The sequence below is a fragment of the Cynocephalus volans genome, chromosome 13 (genome assembly GCF_027409185.1).
Source record: "Cynocephalus volans isolate mCynVol1 chromosome 13, mCynVol1.pri, whole genome shotgun sequence".
Taxonomy (NCBI): domain Eukaryota; kingdom Metazoa; phylum Chordata; class Mammalia; order Dermoptera; family Cynocephalidae; genus Cynocephalus; species Cynocephalus volans.
Window position 1 is genome coordinate 41154595 of NC_084472.1, and position 25247 is coordinate 41179841.

The following is a 25247-nucleotide window of genomic DNA, read 5'->3' on the forward strand; positions in this document are numbered from 1 at the left end:
CCTCATTTCTATTAATTTCCAACTGTTCGTTATGTAGGGCTTGTCTTCTCAGTCCTCTCTGATTCTTGCTCTTTTCTCCCTTTCTTTCTTTTTTTTTTTAACAGAGAAGTATGTTTCAGATTGACAGAACTTAAAATAAGCAGCAAAGTCAGAGTTGTGGTAGACTAGAAAGCAATTTACCAAAGCCACAGGCTTGTTTCTGGCAGCTTAAAAGAAATGTCTTTATTCATGATTTCTGAAGCAAAGTACAAGCAGCACCTGAGCTGATGGGGAAGAGGATTTTCAGCAAGGTGTTCACTGGAGTTGCTAAGTGACTCTGAGTTAATCAACAGTAATAGAAGTTTGGGGCTGTGATCCTGAAATAAGCGAAGTTGGAGACAAGTATCTCCATGACTCCAAAGAAAAAAATTGGGGTCTTGGAAATGGTCCTCTCCAGTTATGTATATGTGGACTCTTCTGCGTGAGCTGTCACGCTGAAGAGATTGTGCTTTGTACCCATCAGGAGAACTAGTCGGTTACAACTGAGGCCATGAACGTGGCAGCGTCCTTGCTGCTGCCCTTTTTAGCATGTGGAATTCAAGGCTTCTAGTAGGGTCTTCCAAGAAGGGAAGTGTTTTAATCAGGGGACAGGAATACCTGACAGCATTTTCTCTATTTCTGATTACAGCTTTAAAGAAAACTGAGCACCTCCTGCCACTTAAAATCAAAAACTACCTAAAATAAAGATTATAGTAAGTACCAAATAAGCGTCAATGTTGAAAGTTTATTATGACAGAGCATGAATGTTAAATGCTTTCTTCTACATCCAGATCCAAAACTTTGTATTATTTTCCAAAGTGATACTGGAGGCAAGAAAAATTGAAGACTTTCAGCCCTCTCCAATTGTACATATTTCTGATATATGCTGACAATAGAATGAGTTTTCCTTCATGTAATGAAATGGGGACTATGGGTTGAATTGAAACCTTGGTATTGCCTCACATTAGAATGCCAAACACTACCTTGTTTCACTAGTGATCTGGGCTGTGAGAAATGCTTTCTGACTCCTGTTGGAAGGCTCATCAGGTGCAGCTTCCAAAATATTCCTGGGATGTTAACTTCAGCACACACCAGCTTTGTTGTGGACGTGTCAGAGAAGCAGGAAAGTGAGGCTCACTTTGAGGCATGGGGAGATGTTTATTCATCAGAGTAGCTGCTTCCAGCAAGAGAACAGAGAGAAATTGGGGATAGCAGAGCCTTTCTTTGTTGCTGTTCAAACCCATTTCAGGGTTATTTCTAGGCAGATGTAAAGACAGGCTGTGTCTAGTACATCACTGACCCCAGCACCCACTGCAGACCCCAGCCCACAGAAGCTGCTGCTCTACTGTTTGTGGACTTGGACAGAATCCTGGGCAGCATTAATGTGCCTGGCCCCAGACTGGAAGAACCACCAGGGCTTACCTATTCCATAAGGCCCATTCTGCCTGCTGCTTGCTGAGTGAACCCGGATGGTCCCCACTCTGAACCTCAGTTTTCTCTTCTATAAAATGAAGGCTTGAACTATGTGGTCTCTAAAATCCAACCTAGCTCTCAAATTTTTCTGTCTCTTGGCTCTAAGAAAATGTTGATATTGAGTTCAGGAATGTGGTGCTCTGAGGTGTGTGTGATTCTGGTGGTAAGGCAAAGGCAGGCACCGAGCAGAGGTGGAAGGTGTAGGCATCTACACTGAGAGAATGTCACTGTCCCCGCTTGTCTTCTTCTTTCCTTTTTTCTTTCATTCTCCTTTTTTTCTTCTTTCCTCCTATAAGATGAGAACCCTACCATTGTGTAGGATGAGAACCCTACCACTGGATTTCTTAATATTGTTCTTCATCAAACAGAAATATAGATAATGCAACCCTCAGACACATTAGTTTGGAATATAACTAGCCAGGAAGTTTACCATGGATAAATGCACACACGCACATGCACACACACACAATTTTTTTTTTAAGACATGTCAGAAATATTTTATCAATGTGGGTCTTTCTGAGTCACTCTGGTAAGTTTTCAGGTTTCAGACCAAGCCAATAGAAGAAAGTAAAAATACAATAAATAAAAGGGGGAGAAATAATGTACCACACATACAACTTTTCTGGACTTCTGAAGAAAGAATGATATCCTTGGGTGCAATGGAAGTTTAATAAAAGAAAGAAAATGTATTATAAGTTGCCACCCTAAGAATTGAATTCAACGAGGAATTGTTTATTATTAACAAAGCAATGTTCAATATTTAAGGACTCTTATTTAGGTATAAGAAAGACACCATTTATCAGTCTCTTAGACTGGGCTTTTGTGGTGCACAGAAAGTGTGGCTAGTGTCTTACTACAGAAAATAGATCCCATACCACGCACTCTTCTTCTTACATTTGATAAAGAGCAAGACTGGAGCCATATGTTATATTGGTGTTTGTCCCCAAGATAGACCCCTAACAATTTGCCCCAAGCGTTTCACAGCCTGAAGCCTATCCTCTCCCTCTGAAACAGACTTCAGGTCCACCAGCCTTCTGCCAGAACAAAATCAGGGCATTGGGCTCTATGCAGGATGGTTTGCTACTTTTTTTTTTTTTTAAGCAAAATGAAATGAACATTCCACTACTGTACTCAGCTCACATCTCTCCCCCTTCTGCAAGCTTGTTGCTGATGAGGAAGTCTGCCTTCTGTGTTAGAGGTCTCTGTATGGGACACATCTTACCCCACCAGGAACCCACTGGGCATTTAACCTCCTCCATCAGAGCCAGGTTGCATGTCCTGCTGATTCACATATTTTTGCCCTTTGTCATGGATGGAGAAAAAGGAAGGATGAATGGACAGTCCTTGATTGGCGGTGCTGGTGACACCCATCATGGTCCTTTTTGAACGGACCCTTTTGGAAATAAAGCTGGGGAGGCAGCACGCAGAGGCTTCACCTACCTATGCTTGGCGCTGGCCGATGGGCCAAAAGAACAGGTATGCTTCTTTCGTGCAGCTCTGTCTCAGGAATCTGGGTGCCTGCTCCAAACTCTGGTGTGTCTTTGCTGTGCAGAGCCTGGGAAGTGGGGGTCTGTAAGCTCTGAGCGGTGCGGCTATGGGCTGAGCCAGAGAGACAGGGATCTTGGTCCCAAAAGTCACATGGTACTCACCTTGGTTTAGAGGCTGGACCGTTGAACTACAGAGTGGTGACAGCCGTGGAAAAGCTAGGAAAAAGGAGTCTGGGGTTTTACATTTGTCCTGCTTCTATTTTATTAGGGTTCTTTTTATTTTATTGTTCTCTCCTCTTAGTGGAAATGTAATGGGCCACTTAGTCGGGACTGAGAGGTTTGAGCATCAGCAGATCCATAGCCTTGTGTTGCCTTCCTAGTTGGGACATGTAGATTCCTCAAGTTCCCTACAGGAATGCAAGTATGCTAGCGTGATAAAATTTTCGGGTGAAGTATAACTTTAAGTCATCGATTTCTCCTAACCAATCCTAATGCCTGATTTCTGAGCAAGTAGTCAGTGCCCCCAGGGGCTCCAGAAGACTCAGCACTTCAGAATAAATGGTTCCTGGGGACTGTGATACAGCAGCAACTGTCTGCTCCAGCCGTGAGAAGACCCCTCTCTCTAGGACATCATAGCCTTACAACCCATCCCAATATGTGGATATTGGAGACACAAATCACAATAAGCCTTTTTTATGTTGGGCTGTGGATTTGGACAAAATAGTTTAATCTTTACTTAACTTTGGGTGGCTCAGGCCATTCAGGTTCTCAATCACGTCTGACCAGTTATATTATCAGGTTTCAAATCTGTGTCTCCAAAATCTCGTAGGCAACAGGGTATTTAAAACCCTCTAAAATAAATAAATACATGCTGGAAATTTTGAGAACATGAATTTGTTCATTCTGGAATAGCCCATATACCTGTTTTTGTAGTTGATGGAAAATGTCACTTCAATGCTTTCCGTGGATGCCACCACTTTAGGACCTGACATACTCAGTTATAGAAACTCAAGGCATTTGTATCTTTGAGCTTCTTGTCGTACCCTGGGCTGAAGCCTGATGCCTCTCATAAGCTGGCATGGCTTTGAAAATGGGTCACTGTAGCTGAGGAAGGGGCTTACCAAGCAATATTTCAGTTACGAGATTTAAAGAGGGAGATATCTGAAAATAAACAATAACCATTGCTTAGATTATGAAATAAAAAGCAGTTTTTCTTAAAGGCTTACTTATTCAAACAATTTTACATCCTTAACTATGGTGTCAGCTGAGCTCCATGTGGACTTAGTCTTGGTTCCTGACCTTCAGTATTTTTCAATTTAAGATTGGTTGGAAATTTCACAGATGTTGGTGTCTAATATTGTTTTGCCAAGACCAAACGACCTTGGTCTGGAATGCATTGTATAAATAACTCTTACTTTGTGTAATGATTAATGGTCACTATTGTTTAAACTGCTAGATGGTTAGTTGGGCAGTGAGGTAATGCAATCAAAGTATAATTGTTTCCCCATAATAAATCAGTTACCCACATTGATTTCCATACTGAGATTAATAGAAGCCAAAACTAGAGTCAGGATTTAAAAAATAGACGTAACTTTATCATCTGTTAGTAGCTATTTGTTGGATATGGTCAATGGATCAATGATGGGACCAGAAACAGCTGTGGGGATCCTTCATTCACAGCCTGGCCACAGGGAGATGAGCTGGTTTATCTGCAGGGGCTTTCCGTGTATCTCTGGTCATGTCTTATGTGGCTGTGGCTTCAACATTCCACAAATATATCTTCTGGGTTTTGATGGTTCTGGTCTTTAATTTCGTAAGGTTCAGTTTCTAGTCCAACAAATGTTTATTGAGCACCTACTTCCCGTACTCAGGGAGCTCAGTTTAGTGGAGAAGACTGAGAAACAGTTAATGTCAACAAAACAAGTCAAATAATATGGAAAGAGCTAAAAGCAAGAGCTTAAAACTCAGGCTATCGATAAAAGGAGCAAGAAATCAGGTTACAAAATGGCCTGCTTCACATTCACCTGGCCGTGCTGTTGGCTGTTTTTGCACACTCAAGGTGGTTTTACCACTGTCTTTCTCCTTCTGCCTACCTCTGGGATTAGGTCATAGAATTCTTTTGTATCTACCTTCCATACCATGAGACCATCATTTCTGTCTACAGGGTACAATATTCTGGTGATGTTGGTGCTTTCCTGTTACTTATCATGAAAAGTTAATAGTCTCATTGAACACAGTCATGGTTATACTGTTTGTATTTTCCTGAGGCATGCTTAGTATAATTGTGCCCTGTACAGTCTTATATCATACAATCCTTACATTACAACTCTGGTTTTCAACAGCTTTGCCCACTTCCACCTTTCCCTGTTTCTATACCTTTGTAAAATATCATTCTTGTCTGTTTTTACATATTTAAATAACAAATTTCGAAAGTAAAGAATATCTGTGGCACTTGCATGATGTAAAGACAAATTCAAACAATCTTGGAGAGTGGGGAAAGGGAGTTTATGAGGCTGTGTCAATACACACAAACGGTTTTATATTTTTCTTCCCTTTCAGACTTTTAAAAATGAAACTTTTTTGGCAAAAATAAAAAATTAATTTAAAAAGGCTCCTCATCTTGGAAAGTAGCTGATCAGTCTGTACCAGAGAGCAGGCCATTTTGTAACCCGATTTCTTGCTCCTTTTATTGATAGCCTGAATTTTAGGCTCTTGCTTTTAGCTCTTTCTGTATTATTTGACTTGTTTTGTTGACATTAACTGTTTCTCAGTCTTCTCCACTAGACTGAGCTCCCTGAGTACGGGAAGTAGGTGCTCAATAAACATTTGTTGGACTAGAAACTGAACCTTATGAAATTAAAGACCAGAACCTTGTCATGGTAACATTAACAGCATTGATGACAAAGGTAGCGTGAGATTTGGGTTTGGGTAATAATCTCCATGATGATATTTCAGGAAGAAAACGGTGCTTTCCTAGTGCCATAGGACATCATGGTTCAGATGAAAACCTTTAGACTTATCATCTGTGGCTACTGAACCCAGGCCCAAAGCTGGCCAATCTGAAGTGATCTGTGTTAGAGATGTTTATGAGCTCTGTCCTTCCCTCAGGAGCCAGAGGAAGAGATAACCATGGAGGACAGCGCCACCGTGGTTAAACTGGACAGGGGTAAAAACCAGTTTTCACCATGTCGAGGGAGAAAGTGCCTCCCCAAGGCTCTTGGTTATGTCACCGGTGATATGAAAGAATTTGCCAACTGGCTTAGAGGTATTTATAACTTCATCCTTCCAAGAGATGGGAGACGTGGCTTTGGGGGAAATGGCTTGCTGGTACTTCTACTTAAATCTGTGGTTATATTCCCCAATCTTTCATCTATCTCTTCACCCTTCATTTTTTTATTTTTTATCTTCTAACCTGAAAGCCTCTTCAAAAATTTTTAATGGAGCCCACTCACTGAGGAGGTGGATGAGGATGGGCTTCCACTATGGGGTCGGGCACAGACCTGACCACGGTGCCAGCTATTCAACAGACAAGAATGGTGGCATTTCTAAAGCAACTTGTGGCGCATGCTGTACAGCTCCTCGACCACTCTTCTACAGTTGGTGAGGAGAAACTGGCAGACCTTTCTCTTTGTAGCCAACAAGTTGAAACAGCTCTCAACATTTTAGATGCAAAGTTGTCATCTATCCCGGGCTGAGATGATTCACATTTGAAGTATCTCCTTGAAGTGTCACAAACGGATCACATTCTAAACCCACTTTAAAGCAATCACAGCAGAACAGTCCCCAAGACTCTGGATCATAGGAAAGTGAAGTATCTTAACCGTAAATAACAGCAAAAAAAATCTTAAACGCAGCCGAGGATCCTAGATATGCCAGATATCTCAAAACAGCTCAAGGGGGTATTCCAGCAGTGGCAAAAGGAACAAAATGGTATCAGAAAGACCAGAACCAGCTCTTCTAGACTGGACGCTCCAGAGCCTCGTGATGAAAGTGAGAAAACTGCAGAGGAAAGTTCAGAGAGTGAATCTTCTTTCAGTGACTAAGCTTAATTTTGATAAGATTTATATATATATATGTATAGAGGTACATTTACATTCTATAAGAGAGAGCCCTGAACCCTGTTAGTCACAAAAACATCAAATGGCCCCATATCTATGCCCAGCTTGCTCTATGTTGAAAAAATAAAATAAAATATTTATAACCTGAAAAAAAATTTTTTAAAGGAGATAGTGGTCAGACTAGGGCCCTGTTCATATTAAAGGAAGGCACCCAGTTCCATCTGTAATTTCAGTTTTACTATTGGTAGTTTTACTATTGGCAATTCATTCCTTTGGCTTAAGCAATTGTACCTCTGAGCATAGTAAGTGCATTAAATGCTTTCTGGAGCTCAGGTTCTTGTACTGACAGTTTGAGTTGTACATAAAGAAGCCAGATGCTTTTAGGAATCTGGGTGCCGCTGAAAGTTTAAAGGAATATAGAAAGTAAGTTTCACCTCCAGGGGATTTTGATGATTGTGCTCAGGCTGTGTGCTGGAGCTGGGCAGGAGCATCGTTTGTCTTGCCACTTCCTCAGCTGTGTTCATTTCCTCTCTTCCAGACAAACCTGTGATACTCCAGTTTGTCGACTGGGTTCTTCGGGGCATATCCCAAGTTGTGTTCGTCAGCAACCCCATCAGTGGAATCCTGATTCTGATGGGGCTTCTGGTCCAGAACCCCTGGTGGGCCCTCAATGGCTGTTTGGGGACATTGGTCTCCACTCTGACAGCTCTCTTGCTCAGCCAAAACAGGTGGGCACATCCTTCCAAGCCTGCTCAGCTCATTTCTGAGACACAGGAGCTGACCAGTGACCAGGGGCAGCAGTGATAAAGCCACACCTTTCCCAGGAGAAACAACCTTTATCCCACAGAACTCTTTACATTTGCCTTTAGTCAGAGGTCAGGGAATCCTTCATAGTCTCTTATAAAGACTTGAGTAAGTATTTATCAGTATATGAGTAAGTGGCCAGTCTGAAGATGCCAGATTCTCAGGGCAGTACACGGTAACCAGAACTAAGCTACAAGTAATTTCCAGGAGAAGCTCTTTTGTGATTGATAAAATTACTTGTCATCAGCATTTTATTTGGGCAAAAATTCATATGAGTTCGTGAAAAGTCTTAGTGGCTTAATAACCCATTGTATCTTGTTCTCATGATTACTTTAGCAAACTCATTCTTCATAGACAGTGCAAAGGTCAGCTCAGCTCCTGAAGAGATGAATAACCATAAACTCCAAGTTAGTAGGTTCTGATTTAAGAAGCATTTAAGAAGTCTTCTGATATATGTTAGGTTAAAAATAGCATGTACTTTGTAACTGATCTGTCATTGAAGGAGTGATGAGCTGACTTCTACCGATAGACAGCTCCTAACTAGCCAGTTCCTTCACAGAGGGTGCCAGTCTTCCAGATGTCCAGGAACAATGCATAGTCCCCAGTAATGGTTAATATCCAGCTAAGCTCTTGTAAAACTTGCTGTAAATTGCCTAAGGAGGTTCTGGAGAGAGATTCAGCAAACGCTCCACTTTCCCATCAATCCCAAGGAGCCTGATTTGCTCCCTGTGGAGGGTGATTTTGTATCTTAGGTTGAACTTTATTCTAATGCACATCAAGAAATGTTCTTCCCAGTTTGGGGATGTGGTATAGGATTGTACTGTATTGAGTATTCCTTCATTGTTTTGTTCCAGCAAAACATGACCAATCCCATCTTCCTTGTCAGGAGTTATATAGAAGACAGGTGATATTTACATGTGTTAGTTTTCAAATATCTTTCACTTTCCTGGGTCCTGAAAGACCACATTAAAATGGCAATCCTGTTTTAAGTGAACACATGTCTTCCTGCTGCTTTAACTATGCATCCACAACTCGTTGATGTTGCAGTTAATTTTCCACTGATGAAACTCAAGCATTAAATCTCCAAGTCGGTTATTGAGAGGACAAGTCTTTGCTTGGCTCTCCACTGTCACCACATGTAGTCCCAATTTCTGGGTTATACCAATACAAATGGTATCCCCTGCCCCTTGGACTCACTTCACCATCTTCACTCCCCCATGCCCTGCATACATCGCTCTTGAGTGCCATGTTCCTGGGAAGTGGACCCTGTGACCTTCATGATGGCAGACACTGCCAACACTCAGAGCCCTGGGGGGCCTGGCTTGTCAGCCTTGGGGTTTATTCTACAGAAATCTTTCCATTTCTCACTCAGGGCTTCTAGCTCCAATTATGAAATGGGGACTATTTTGGTCAGAGTAGAAACTTACCCATATAACAACCTTTAGAAGACACATTAAATACTAAGCAAAAAGGGACCTCAGAAAGAATTAGGTGCTAAATATGCACATAATTAAATGGGGTACTTTGCCAAGTGAAAGAACAGTAATGGTTTTTCTTCACAATAACTTGGAAATGTATGTTTGGAGACAAAATAAAAGCACAGGAATAAGAAAATATATGCTAAGTTGGAAAATTAATGTTTATAAGATGAAAGACTAAGAAAATGAATTTACATTTCAGGAATCTTCTATCTCTCACCAAAAAATCAGACTTAAGAAATGGTTTCATATGCTAAAAATTCTGTTCAAGTCAGCGGTCCTTAATGATTTAAAAGAAATAACTTTCCAAAGGAAAGGCCAAAAGGAAGCAGAGTGGGTTGACTTGCAGATTCTCTCTCCCTGCCTCAGACGCTGCAAGCCTGTCTTTAGTTGTAACACCTGGGGAGGGAGTGGTTCTACATGCACATTTGTATTTTTATCTATGTATATTTTACTTCTCTATGCTTTGATTAGTATTTGTGTGATGCTTACATAGGCTTAGAGATAAATTTCCAAGAATAATCTCATTTTCTAACATGAATATGATCTGGAAGTTACAAGTGTTATTTATGTGCAAGTCCAACCAAAGTCCACTGGGAAATGTCCATGCCATGCCTCTTGCCCGCAGGTCAACAATAGCAGCCGGGCTGCAGGGCTACAATGGCACCCTGGTGGGAATACTCATGGCTGTCTTCTCAGACAAGGGAAACTATTTCTGGTGGCTGTTGTTCCCTGTATCTGCTGTGTCCATGACTTGGTAAGTTGGACCTGGTTTTCAAAATGCCTTTTTAAAAAAATTATGGGGGCTGGTTCAGATCCCCATAACAGTCAGTCGCCAAAAAAAAAAAATTATGGGAGGAGGAGGGAATGGGAGTTACTGTTTAATGGATAGAGAGTTTCAATTTTGCCAGATAAAAAATGTTCTATGAATGGATGGCTGTGATGGTTGTACAATGATGTGAATGTACTTAATGTTACTGAATTGCACACTTAAAAATAGTCAAAATGGTATATATTTACCACAATTTAAAAAAATTTTTTTAAATTTGGATTCAAGTTATGTCTACAGGAAACAGAAACAACTATTTTAAAAGGTGTATATGGGCCGACCCCGTGGCGCACTCGGGAGAGTGCGGCGCTGGGAGCGCAGTGGTGCTCCCGCCACAGGTTCGGATCCTATATAGGGATGGCCGGTGCACTCACTCGCTGAGCATGGTGCGGGCGACACCAAGCCAAGGGTTACGATCCTCTTACCGGTCACAAAAAAGAAAAAAAAATAAAAGGTGTATACAAGTATTTCCATATAACCAGTTATTTGGCCTTATGGCTGATCCCCCTACATATCCAACAATATCTTCCCCTTATCCAGGAGTACTCAACCCTGACTAACATTGACACCTCCTGGGAAGCATTAAAACACACTGATGTGTGTGCCCCACACACACACACACACCCACCAAGATTCTGATATAACTGGTCTGGGCCATTGCCTGGGCAGTGGGAATTTTAAATCTCCCCGGGTGGTTCTATAATACAGCCAAAGTCGAGACCCACTCACTACAGCAGTGGTTCTCAAACTGGAACACTATCAGAATCACCTGGAGGGCTTGTTAAAACACAGAGGTCTACTCCCCATCTCTAGGGTTTCTGATTCAGTCGGTCTGGAGTGGGGCCTGGGAATTTTCATTTCTAATGAGTTCCCAGGTGACGCTGGTGTGGTGGTCCAGGGACCCCACTTTGAGAACCACTGTGCCTATATGAACTCCAGTCACCCACCTGCCTGGGCCCCCTTCAACAAAATTTCTTACTGAATTCTTTTTTTTTTTTTTTTTTCTTTATCCTGAATCCTTCAAACTAGTTTGTATCTTGATATCATCCTAAATATAAGATGATGTAGAAAACATTTCCTTCTTCCTGTAGTGTATTTAGAATATAAAATACTGATATCCACACAATGAGAAGGATAGCCCACTATGGACAGTGTCTGCAGGAGGGCCGCCCACCCTCGTTGTACCCACAGGTATGTGGAGGAGGACCTGCCAGACCCCAGGAGGTAACTTGGAACCTGCTCTGAAGAGCAGTTTCAAGAGCAGGAGGCATCCCTGCGGGTGCTTGCCACTCCCCATCTCACAATCCAGTTAATCTGCAGTTCTGATCTTTTTTTTTTTTTTTTTTTTTTTTTTTTTTGCCGTTTCTTCATGACCAGCACTCAGCCAGTGAGTGCACCGGTCAGTCCTATATAGGATCCGAACCCGCGGCGGGAGTGTCGCCGCGCTGCCAGCGCAGCACTCTACCAAGTGCGCCACTGATCTTCAAGTGATGGCTCCTTGATTGGATCAACAAGTGAGAGTGACACAAGGACACAAGGACCATGAAATCCAATCCCCCAGTTTACAAACAAGAAACTGAGGAAGAATGCCTTGCCTAAGGTCACACAGTTTATCAGCAGCTCAAGGGTGTGAACGCTACCCCCCTGACTGCAAGATCTTAACCCACATCACCTGCCTCCTTATTTGAACAATTGTTCGCCTTTTCCAAAAATAGATATACAACAGACACATGGAAATGACATATGCCACACTCAGGATGGTGGCTACCTGTGGTGAGGAAGAAGGGACATATGATCAAGTAGTGTCACACGGGGGGCTTTAACTATGTAGACAATATTTTATTTTGTATGTCTTACGTACTTCAAAAATATTTGTAAAACTTTGATATATAACTCACTCTGAGCAAACCCCAAGTGTAATTTTCAAAAGCCAGGTAAGCTAAGAGTTGATTTTTGACTTTATGTAAGATGCATTGTCTCTGTGATAGGATTTATCCCAGGTTTTCTTTTGTGGGAAGTTTGCCAACACAACACGTTAGGGACTTATCAGCAGATGAAACAAAGCCCCTTCGTAGTATAGAGATTCAGTTTGTCAGCCTGGCTTGTCACATGCATATTCTTCTGTTCCGTTCTTTTTTTTAGCCCAATTTTCTCAAGCGCATTGAATTCTGTGTTCTGCAAATGGGACCTACCTGTCTTCACCCTCCCTTTCAACATGGCGTTGTCAATGTACCTTTCAGCCACGGGACATTACAATTTGTTCTTTCCAAGCAAATTGTTCACGCCCGTGACTTCAGTTCCCAATGTCAGCTGGTCTGACCTCAGTGCCCTGGAGGTAAGATACTATCTTTTCATGTCTCCCCTGTCTCTGGAAGACACCCAATGTCTTCCTAGTTAATTGCCCGTGGATATCAGCATCTTAAAGATATTCAGCTCTAGGGTGGCCTTTCTGCCTTCCATTGTCATCTAAAGCATTTCTTCTACCCCAAAGCTTTGGAGTCTAAGGGATTTTTTAAATGACCATTTAGTCAAAACTCATTTTTACCCCTCTTTTCCTTAAAAATCTGTAGCGCTAACTCCAGATTATAGCTACATTGGAAATCAGACACTCTATTGTGAGCTTGGCCTTTGTTTGGGTGGGTATGATGGAAGCCAGCCCTTGAGGCCAGTGGCCTCAGTCTGGGGATAAATCTATGATCTGCTTCCTCCAGTCAAGAGAGTTTGATGCTCACTCTTGGAGCTCATTACAGGACCTCTCTATTTTGCTTTTTCTTATGGTATATCTCATAGAATGTGTACAGTCATTCAGGGTTCTCAAGCTTTGGCAGGCATCAGAATCATCCAGGAAGTTTTTTTTAATAACAAAACAGGTTCCATCTAAGATCCTCTAAATCATAATCTCTGGGGTAGGGCCTGGGAACTTGCAGTAACAAACTCCCTAGATTGTGATGTGGGCCTGAGTTTGAGGATGTTTACTATGTGTCTCTTTATAGACAGGTACTCAGAGAGCATGGATTTTTAAAAACCTAGTTAACCCAAATCAAATTCCAGCTCTTCCTGTCGATGTTTATTTAATAAATCTGTTTAAGGTTTCTTGATTATTGAGAACAAGAAAACACTTGAAATCAGAAGAAAACCAAAGAAACCGCACCTTTTTTAATGTGCAAAAGACTATCCCCATCAGGCTATGAAACACATGAAGAGCTCAAGTAGCCTTTTCTTTAGCTTCTTGCCAGAAAATGAATGGAAGCTTTTGAAAATAACTCAGAAGGAGAATCAAAGATTTATTAGAACTACCCATGGAAAATAATATTACAAAATAGTATTTATCTAGAATTGCACTATCTAGTACAGCAGCCATCGGTCCCATGTGGCTATTTAGATTTAGATGTAAATTAATTAAAATTTGGTTCCTCAGCCTCACTGGCCACATTTCAGGTGCTCAGTAGTCACACATGGCTAGTACCTCCTGTAGTGGACAGCACATATATAGACTATTTTATCATCTCAGAAAGTTCTGTTGGACGGTGTTGATCCTGGGGCAAGGGTGTCCTGCCCTTCTCTTCACTCTGAACACCAGCCCATCATCAGCACACTTATCTGCCATCTCACCCACCCCCTGCCCACACCCCATGACCAGGGATAGAGGGATAGAGAGTTCTGCTGTCAAGTGCTGAGATAAAAACCTATATAGCCTTTGCCCGTGCCAAGTTCCCTGATCTAGGAGAAAGAGGAAGTGATCTTGTGTAGACATGAAGCCCCAGCCTGGGCTGGAAGAATTTAGGACCCATCTTAGGGTGGAATCAGACTCACAGTATGGTCCCCTATGCTAAGCAAAGACCACACTTGCATGTGGAAGCCCTCATCAGACCCAGCCTAATACAAGAGGGGAGGGGACCCTCCCCTAGTGCCAGAGCTGGGGCTCCCCCTGTCAGAGTCTCTGCCTCCAGAAGGCACCCATAGGACCTAGAAAGGGTGGAGGGGTGAGAGAGGGAGCTGTGGAAGGGGTCTTTCAGGAAATGGCCTTGCTCAAAAGGGAAGTGTCATAGGTAATTATGCCTATTCTGGCCTACTGGCAGCCTTGTTGGAAAGAACTCTCATTTGTTAGCTTGAGGCAAGCCCCATGCCTTCCTGAGAACTCCCATTCTGCAAGCACATAAGCTATGTTCAGGCCTCAGTCGTCAAGTAGAATTGTGACATTTGCATGTGTTTTTGTGTTTTAAGGCCTGATTGACCGTTGTTAGCAACTGGAATAAACTGAAGATATCTTGGTTTAAATTAATACCTGTTCCACTTAACAACAGAAGGGTGAACATGGCCATAATTCACGAACTTGCCAATAATTGCTTCTAAATTGTGGATGAGATAACCCAGTTTGGGGTCTCTGGCCTTAGCATTACCAAATTGCATGGCGGTGATGATATTTCTATTGAAAGCAGGGATGCATTGATGGGTTGTCCTAAGCACTGAGGGACAGCTGAAAGCTTTGGTCTCTGCCATCTTCAATGTGAGGCGTGTCAGGTCCTCACAGCCAGGAGCAGTGATACCTCATGGGAGCTCATGAGCAATCAAGGCCAAGTGTCAATTCAACCGGCAGAGCCAGGAGTGTAGCAGAGTTTTGACAAGGCATGCTTAGTGTGCACCAGGGAAGGGCTGGTGTATCCGTGGGGATAGGGCTGAAGAATGACTTGGATTTTTCTGTAATTAAAGAGAGAAAAAACTTTAAAAGTAGAAATACTAATCTTGAAAGATAAGGTATGTTAAATCTAGAATTACATTGTATGATTTTGTGGGGGTCCTGAGGGTTTCTGCTCAGTTGTTTTAGTGGACTTGTTTTGTTAATTGCTTGTGCAGCTACTGAAATCTGTGCCAGTGGGGGTTGGTCAGATATACGGCTGTGATAATCCATGGACAGGGGGCATTCTCCTGTGTGCCATCCTCCTCTCCTCCCCACTCATGTGCCTGCATGCTGCAATCGGGTCGTTGCTGGGGATAGCAGCAGGTAAGGATAAGGCTCCTACCAAATTTGAGCATTTCCTCCATCCCTGCATCGTCTCAGACTTCTTCTGTGCTCCAGATCTTTCTTGAGGTCTTTGCTTCCTAGGGTCCAATGGGTGTTCTTGAGATGCTTCTCCCTACCCCACACCCCACTCACCTACCCCCACCCTCTGGCTCCCTCCACAGCATCCCACCTTTGGTCCAAAGCTCTAACCCCTCCCATCTTGCATAATAGGACTCAGTCTTGCAGCTCCATTTGAGGACATCTACTTTGGCCTCTGGGGTTTCAACAGCTCTCTGGCCTGTATTGCAATGGGAGGAATGTTCGTGGCACTCACCTGGCAAGCTCACCTCCTGGCTCTTGCCTGCGGTAAGTATCCCATGCAACTGAGGGGAGGGTTTCTCATGACTAAGAGACCAAAATCAAGGACAAGCAGTTAAGAAGGACTGTGTGAGAAATTAGGGCTGGGATTCTAGTTTGGGCCTACCTATCTAAGTGTGTGACCAGAACATCTCCTCCCTGGGAATATCCAAGTCACGTCTGCCTACTTCACTGGTTATTGTGAAGACAGGAGGAGCTTGTTGAGTCATATTAACCACTCCAAAACATGTGTGTTTTGGGGGATGGGAACTTAGACTTGTCTCTTTTCTTCGTACTTATTGTTGGACCCAAGAAACTAAAAGGAAATAACTCAAGCTAAATACAGAGCCATGTCCCCAGTGAATCAGGTGGGATTACATGTGGCCCATTGAAAATCATATTAATTCAGCCATTCTCAACTTTGTTGTTGTTGTTGTTGTCGTTGTTGTTTTTAAGATGACCTGTAAGGGGATCTTAATCCTTCACTTGGTGTTATCAGCACCACGCTCACCCAGTGAGCTAACCAGCCATCCCTATATGGGATCCGAACCCGTGGCCTTGGTGTTATCAGCACCACACTCTCCCGAGTGAGCCACGGGCCAGCCCCCCATTCTCAACTTTGAACATGCATCAGAATCACCTGGAAGGCTTGTTAGAATACAAATTGCTATGCCCTATCTCAGTCTCTGATTCAGTATTAGAGATGGGGGCAGAATTTGCAATTCTAACAAATTCCCAGATGGTGCTGATGGTGTTGCTCTGGGGACTACATTTTGAGAACTGCTGTATTAACCCTTTCTGACCCCCAGTATTCTAGCCGTACTCAGCCTGTCAAGACTAGATGGTGTTCTGCAGACCTCATCTCCACCTTCTCATTTTATTGTTGGGGAATTGAGGCCAGACAGGTTAAGGGATGTGCTGAAGGACACCCAGTCACTTGAGTATAAATCCAAACCTAGAATCCACATTTACCAACAACCTCCAGAGTTACTCTCACTACACTGCTTTGCCCTTTTGTTGCATTTTGGTCCTAAGGCAACCCCTTAGGTAAAAACAGACCTCATATGATTTGGATCTGAAAATTTAATGGGTTTCCCAGGCTGATTATAAGAGGTGGCTTATTCACCTATTGCCTCTGGCATCCCTAACTCAATACCAGTTAAAGCATTTAAGATAATGTTCTAGAGTGGAGGGAATGATGTTCCCTTGGGGACAAAAGGGTGAAAGGATAGTGGAATGTGAGAAATTATTTCTAATCTAGTGGAAATATATGTCTGGAGTCAGTTTTTCCACCAGATTAACTGATACAAGGTATCTAAGCAGCTGTTAAAATGCTGGACCACTGGGAATTAGAATGGATTCCTGCATTGGCAGGAGGAAGAATGGGACCTGGGTGTTCTAAAGGCTCATTCAATTGTGATTTAATGCTGTAACAAGGTTAACAAAACTCAGGTTGCCATGGTGTTGTCATTTAGATGTCATTTTTGTCAATTTCTTCACAGTTACTCAGCTATTTCACCTAATGGTCCTGTCAAGACTTTTTGTTCATTCTCCATATTTGTTCTCAACCTTGGGGCAAAGACAGACCATTATGGCCACCTGAGTTCAGCTGAGTTAGAATCTTTTATCCTATAATCTTCCAGCCTTATTCTGAGGTTGGTTTGGCGTTTCAAACCTTCATTTAGGTTTCATTTCTTTATTTTTCCATGTAGGCAGTAGCAGCAAATATGTATTAAACACTCATGATAAGACCCAGAGAGTACTAGAGGAGCATGGGGCTTAGAAGCTTTAGATCCTCTGCAGTACCTGTGCACAAAGAGTTACAGTGGACGGTAGAAGCCAGGTAAGGGAGGGAGCCCAAGGGAGACCATATGATTTTTGTAGCAGAACAAGGAGAAATCTATAGTACAGTATTCTCTGGGGTGAACGTTCAGTTCAGAATCACCAAGAAGCATTCCTGGAGAGGGTGGCTTTTCCACAAGTCCTAAAAAATGAGAGGAAGAATTCTGTTTGGTGGAAAGGGGTACAGAACAGCATAGGGACAGCCTAAGGACATCCTCCAAGATTAAGCAGAAACTATTTGGCGCACAGATGTTGATGAGGTTTTGACAGACCGTGGAGAGAATTGAAGCCAAAGATGTTTGTACATGTGTTTCCCCAAAGTGGGAATATTATTTTTTTAATAAATTTATTTACTTTTTATTTGACATATATCAATTGTACATATTTATGGGATACAGAATTATATTTCAATACATGCATTCAATATGTGATGATCAAATCAGGGTAATTAGCATAACCATCTTTGTAAAAAAATTATCATTTCTTTGTCATTATTTTCTTTCTTGTAGAAGTAGTGCAAGTTTATGGTACAAAACAAAACAAAACAAAAATTCAATCAATATAAAAAAGTATAAAGCAGAAAGTGAGTAATCCAGGATGATCTCCCCATCTCAAGGTCTTTAACTTAATCACAGCTGCAAAGTCCCTTCTGCCATGTGAGATGACATATTCACAGTTTCTGAGGATTAAGATGTGGACGTAGGAGAGGGCATTATTCTGTCTACCACACTTACCTTCCTTTGGCTAGATAGGATTTTCTTTACTAGTGCAGCATAACGGTTAAAGCCATGTATTAAACTAGCTATGAGCTCAGACCCTGGTGCCAGACCACATGCATTCAAATCCCAACTCTGCTACTTATTAGCTTTATGAACTTAAGCAAATTACTTAACATTTTTGTGACTCAGTTTCCTCATCTTAAAAAAAATGGAGGTTACAGTACCTAGCTGACAGGATTGTTCTGAGGATGGAAGTAGTCATTGTATGTGTAAAGCATATAAAACACCAGTTGTGTCTAGCACTTCATGATCACTACTACTTAAGGGTCTGGAAAAAGACTTTTCTGGTGGCTTTGCACAACTTATTACGAATCAATCTTGCTTATTTTCCCCCTCAATTTATTGAGCTTATCAGTACCTGTGTCTTCTCTCCAAATATGATTGGCACCTTAGCCTGCTTCATCTGGGAAGGCCCATTTCCTAACAACTGCTGAAACCATGTTAACACAAAATTTTCATTTTGGATTTGTTGTAAGTGTACATTTTTATTTTTTGTTACTTGCTTATTAGGCAACTTTGAAGCTTTATTAACTCACTTATTCACCCTTACACCCCACAGCTCGTACTATCCTTCTTCATTTGTGTGTCTTCTTGTTGGATTTCTTCTTTAAAGAGTGTTTTCAACCTTAGCTCTCTTTCATCTGAATAACTCCAAATCTAAATGGGACTTGGTAAAAACTCAGCTTTAAAAAAAAAAGTGTCTTCAAAGAGGGTTTTATAAGGTAAACCTTCTAAGATCCTGAGAACACCTTCATTTCACCCTTATTTAAATTTTAGGCTAGCTGCTACAAAACTCTAGATTTAATTCTTTTTCTTTCAGTACTTTGAAAATTGTCTTCAAAAACTACATTGTTTTCTTCTTATGCCGGAATTGCTATTAAGATGTCTGAAGAGAATCTGATTCTTGTTAGAGGTGATTTTATTTTTCTCTCTGGACTCAGAATTTTCTCTGTGCATATGAGATATATATATATATATATTTCTCACTGTTGTCTGTCTAGATGAGTTTTATTTGTTTGGGTGTTTTTTCTTTTTCTATGCTACTAGGCACTCTCAATGTAAGCCCTCACATATTCCTTTAATTCTGGGATATTATCAGTTTTTAATTTTTCAAATGTTTTCTCTCCAATTATATTCCCTTTCCTTCTGAAATTTCTAGTATTTAAATACAATACTTTTATGTTAATTTTTCATAACTTTTGATTTTTTCTTAATATTTTCCATCTCTTTATTCCTTCACAAGGCCCTCTAGTTCAGTTGATCAACCTATCATTTTTTGACTCTATCCATGGTGCTGATAACATCATCTTTGGGGTTTTTCATTTCTGGTTCATTAATTAAACATTATTTACTATAGGTTGTTCAGTTTCTTGTCTTTCTGTTATGGCGTTTGCTCTCTTCAGATGTCCCCATTTCTTGTCCTGGAGCCCATGTATCCCTAAGGATGTCAGCTGTTTGGGCGATGAAACTCTGAGTAGAGAGTGGAAGCCCAGGGCTCAGCTGGCATCTCTCCCAGTGTGTCTGGGAAGTGAGCAGAAGGGGCACTACATCACAGGACGCAGAACCTCTGCTGCTCAAGGCAGTAGAGATAGACACTATGTGGATACTTTATATGACAAGCGTCATCTTGCTGGAAGAAGTTCAGATGGCTTCTAGTTTGGAGCCACTTTATACAGTATTACAATGAACATTCTTGGTACAAATATCCTTGTATACTTTGTACTAGTATTTCTGTAAAATGTGCTTATAGAAGCTGAATTGATAGGTTAAATGGAGTGCCTATTTTAATTTCAGTAGATGCCAAATTCATATCCCAAAAAGCCATATCAATCTCCATTGCTACCAACAGCATGTAAGAGTGTCCATTGGTCCACACTGGGTACTATCAATCCTTTTAATCTCTGCACATGAATTTTTGAGACAGACCTCCAGCCCCTTTCATAAAGCAAATCTCAATGTAAAGTGCCATAGCAATTTTCAGCTTGTCCACATCACCCTGACACTGCCAAACAAAAGACTAACCTTGTCAGCCAAGGCAAAAAAAAAAAAAAAAAAACCCTGACATTTATTATAGAGAAGTTCTTTTACTAGTTCTTTAATGATGTCTTTATCGAGAAGAGGACTTGGGAAACTCTGATAGAACCTGGCAGTGCTGTCATCTCTGCCTCTAAATCAGAAAGTGCATGGCCAGGGAATTTCTCAATTTTGTTACTTTAGCAGTGGAAGCCACAAACATTTTGTATCTCTTTTTAATGATTAGATTATCATAGTAGGACTCACATGACAGCCCTTTGAAATGGACATTGTCCATCAAGAGCTGAAATCCAGTCTTCCCTTCTGTACTCAAGGGCTTTTTCTCTCCCTCAGCTACCAAGAATGCTGTCAAGGTCATTACCTACAAATTGTCTGTAGTGTGCGGAATTTCCCCCCTAATGTAAGGCTTTCCCAGTCCTTCTCAGTGAGTCTTAATTGATGAGTGCACATTAAATAGTCTCACTTCTGCTATGGAGAGCATAATACTATGAGATGTAAAAGTGCCCAAAGCAAGCCTTAGAAGTGTCATCGGTATTAAAAGGGGAGAAATGGCAATCAGGTCTCACATGCTCAGGGAGGTACTCAATGCTCAGGGAAGAGCTGGTACTCAATCAAGAGAGCAGGGACACAATGTCCCTGGTTCTTTGCAGGGGGCCAGTGAGTAGTTGTTGAATTAATTAATTAATTTTAAATGAACAAAATTGATGAAACTAAGGAGGGAAACCTACTCAGCCCAAGCCAAGAGTGTCCTCCTGTTCAGAGCAGTATCTCCACCCCATGACAAAAGGGATGAGTTTACAGCTGCTGTTTGTGGAAATACATGATGTCATTTGAGATTGGGCTTCCCTGTAAAGCACATTTTCAAGCTGCCTTTTAACTAGTGATGAAATTTGAATCAGAAATATTCAGAGATTTGTTATACAACAAATAAAATGGCAGAGCTGGGATTTGAAACCAGGATGTTTCCAAAGACCAGTCCTTCCCACTAGCACCACACAATTCAGACGTGAAAAAATTCAGTATACTATTGAATAATAAACATCAGGATAAAAAGACAAAATACTGATAAAAGGATAGAAATCTACAGTGAAATATACGAGGATCAAAGAGTCCCTCCCACCGTTTCCTGCCACACCCCTACACCCCAGGGTGGCGGATGTGATTTCTCGCAGGACAAAAAGACTAAATAGGGAGTTTGTCTCACAGTGACTGCTAGTGGCCCAAGCAGCTGTGTGGCCATCATATGAACATCATTCTTCAGGCTGACCCTGTGAAACCTAAGGGCTTCCCTGAGCCTCCTTGAGCCTCTTCTTCAACCAAAACTGAGGAATTGATGATTAACTAATTTTGATCTGTGTTTTTGTTGTTTTATGTTGAAAGTCACACATACTCAAATTACCCACTCTGATATGTTTGCTCACTCAAAGTAAATAAAAACAATAGGGCTGGCCCGTGGCTCACTCGGGAGAGTGTGGTGCTGATAACACCAAGGCCACGGGTTCGGACCCTCTACAGGGACGGCCGGTTAGCTCACTTCGGAGAGCGTGGTGCTGACAACACCAAGTCAAGGGTTGGGATCCCCTTACCGGTCATCTTAAAAAAAAAAAAAAAAGTAAATAAAAACATAGGATGTTTATTCATCATATGCCAACCTTAATGGTATTTGGAAAAATGTTATCGTGGGGAGGAATTCCAAGTTTGTGTTCAGTTTCTGCTGTTTTCTGAGGTGTTACCTTCCTATTTTTATAAACCATGATTTTTCATAACTGAATTTTGACCATTAATATGAGAGTCCTAGATGCAGTTAGATTGTATAGAAATCATTCTACCTCAAGAAACATAAGTTTCATCTTAATTCAGTGATGCTTGGATAAAACGAAAGGGAAGTTTGTCATGAAAGGCCTTTCCCTTAAGTATTAGTAATAACATCAAAATAGTAACCACAAAAAAAACTACCTTTACTGAGCACTTACTGCGTGCTAAACACAAGCATTATTTCCTTTCATGCTGACACTAACCCTGTGAGAGAGAGAGTCCTATTACTTTCATTGCACAGATGAGGAAATGGAGGCTTAGAACAGAGTCTACTAAGCTACTAAGTGGTGGAGCTAGGATTTGAACCCAGAGCTGCTGACTCTTAAGCTCATACAAGGTACTGGGCTAGCTGGTGGAATGCAGAAATGTACATTCTAAGTGATTTATATTGGAAGGCGGTCTTTCCTGTGATTAAAAGTACAACTACCAAGCATTGTTCTCTCCTTTTTGTAGCCCTGTTCACTGCCTACCTTGGAGCCAGCATGACACACCTAATGGCTGGGGTGAGTTTGCTTTGATCGCACTTGATCATCGACATAATTGACCAGCTTTCAATGATATGGAAACCCCTCCTGAAATCTGGATACCTGGGTGGTGTCCATGACCCATGGCCATGACAACCAATGCTCTGTCTTCTGCTGGGTTCTCTGGCCTCTCACCTTCCAGCACCACAGTAAACTTCAATCCCAACTATACTCACTACCAATATCAGATTGTTTGGTTTAAAGAATGAAACTTAGGTTTTAAAACATTATCAAGTTCATAGTCTATTTATATAATAAGAAGTTGACTTTAGAATATCTTTTACTTAAAGAGAAAGCCAGGACTATGTAGTCATTGAGAAATGAGGAAAGGGAGGAAAAGGATAATTGGCTAAAGACCCACAGGTTTTTGCTTTTTTAAATCCAGTCAATAGTTTTCATACCTCTTGTCTTTTTTTTAATCTCAAGTCAGTTATCAATAAGACTTATTATTTAGTAGGCAAAACCTTTGCCCATTATGTGCCTCTTACCACTCCTTCTGCTTCCTCTACAGCATGTCTTCCTTCCCTTTGACCTTTTCCTTCCCCTCCCCTCAGGAGCCCAGTACCCCTAACTCTTTCGGGATCCACCACTTCCCAATGCCCTGAATGTTTTTCTTCTTCTCTCCCACCACTGCAGGTGATGCGGGGCCAGTTTCTCATAGCTCAATCCATGTTGATGTGGTCATGGCTGCTAATGAGCTAGGCAGTATCTAGCCCTCTCAGCAGCAGCCTAGAGATTTTGTCTGGGAGGGTCCTTTTAGATACACAATATCTTAATTGTGGAAAGCCAAAGTCCCACCATTACAGACATGCTTGATGGGGAGTACATGAGACAATTGAGGGGCCTTTCACATACCAACAAAGAAGGTTCATAGGCTTTGGTCCATGGACCAGAATTGGGCAGGCTACAAAACAGAGTCATTTAGGGAGATTTTGAAAAATACAGATCTTTAGGCTTGATACCCTGGCATTTCTCATAGAGTGGATCTGGTATGATGCTAGAGCACCTATGTTTTTTTTTAACTCCCCCAGATGATTCTGATGTGCAGTAAGGATAGGGTACCCCTACACTCCGTCAAACCCCAGGGGGCCCATGCATAGGGCCAGAGCTAACCAATGGTGTATGCTCAGAATTTGTGGGTTGCCATGGACAGCACAAAGATGTTCCTCAGAGTCAAGGAACTTAGAGTCTTTTTGGAAGACAGAATGGAAAGAAGTAAAGCAAGTAGAGTCCAAGACTGAGACTGGGCAGAAGTCAAGGTCAGAGAGGTCACTGTGGGCTGGGCTAACAGAGAAGGCCTTGTGGGTGTGATGAATGGTGAGGGGCCACAGTGTTTTGCTAAGCATCATCTCCTTCTGCCAAGTGTCATCTTCGCACATCTGGTGAAGGACGTCTGAATGTATAAGAGAGAGGAAAAGACATATAAGATAGAAACATAACTAATCACCCTAAGAATGGATGAAAGCATTTCAATGCTACATGCCCTGAGCTCTTAGATTTAGTCTCCGTGGACATAAGCAGCATGCAGAGCAATACCCATGCTGACTCATCCCCCGGGCTGAATGTGAACAGAATAAAGTGGACTTCTTTCAGATTGGATCTCAAAGGAGCATGTGTCTCTTCTTTCCAGGTCAGATTGCCACCTTGTACCTGGTCCTTCTGTTTGGCCACATTACTGTTCCTCTTGCTGACCACAGAAAACCCCAACATCTACAGGATGCCCCTCAATAAAGTCACTTATCCTGAAGAAAACCGCATCTTCTACCTACAAGCCAAGAAAAGGACAGTTGAAAGCCCTTTGTGAGAGAGACCCCATCCACAGCTGTGGCCGCGAGTCATTTCTGACTCACTGTGCCAAGCTGACTTCCAAGGTCTTGACAAACTATTGTTTTTCACTAGTAGCAACTTTCGTACTAATCTGTCAGCGATCTATTCTTATGCTCATTTTGTATTTTTCTTTTTGACTCCAGGAATATCCTCAAGTATATGAGAGCCACATCTAGGTGATGTACTTTAGTGTGGAATTTTAAACCCCATTGGGGGGTTAGTGCTAAGACTGTAATGTACATACAGTCAAAATGCTTCAACAGGAAGAGGAAATGAAGCCAGAACTAATTATTGACATTTATTGATATTCTTGGTGTTTAGCTGGCTAGATGATACTAACAATATTAAAAATTAAGCTCTATAAACCAATTAAGCCATAAAGAATTCACAGTGATCAAATCGAAGTCAACCCAGAATTCTCAGATAAGCAGTTTGGTTTTTTCAAATCAATGCAAGTTACACATTACAGCTGTGGTCAACACTGCAGAGGCGCAGGCTGATGGCTGAGCTCGGTCCCCACTTCCTCAGGAGAATGGCCTCCATGCTGTTCACTGTGTGTGTGGCACTCTCTTCTGGGAGATGATTGGGTTTTTTCAGGTGAACAGAGCTTCAGGAGAGAGAAAGGGATTTTGTCAGTCATAATTATTCTGTGTTGCCAATTTTCTTAGAGATGGCAAAGGATTTTTTAGATAGAGATTATTATTTTTTCTTATGATAAAGGATTTGTTTTCAATGAGACACAGTAAGAGAAGTTTCTAGCTTAACCAATTCCTAGATAGTAAAGAAAACTTACATATATATAAAATACTCAGCACAGCTATTTTTACTATAACCCCTAAATTGATTTTGTAAATGCCGCAAATGCATAAAATTGTCACCAACCTCTAAGGACCCTTTAAAGTCACATTTTTAATTCATTT

General features: G+C 41.6%; 1 protein-coding gene and 1 pseudogene across 1 annotated transcript; both read left to right on the plus strand.

Moving 5' to 3' along the window:
• The first annotated feature begins 2820 nt into the window (after positions 1-2820).
• Positions 2821-24304, plus strand: SLC14A1 (solute carrier family 14 member 1 (Kidd blood group)). The gene is given in 9 exon segments (XM_063077449.1): positions 2821-2967; positions 6087-6243; positions 7575-7764; positions 9947-10075; positions 12290-12482; positions 15002-15149; positions 15381-15515; positions 22430-22479; positions 24131-24304. Coding segments are annotated over 9 exon segments (1323 nt in total).
• On the plus strand, positions 6295-7021 carry LOC134362114 (WASH complex subunit 3-like; annotated as a pseudogene).
• Positions 24305-25247: the final 943 nt, after the last annotated feature.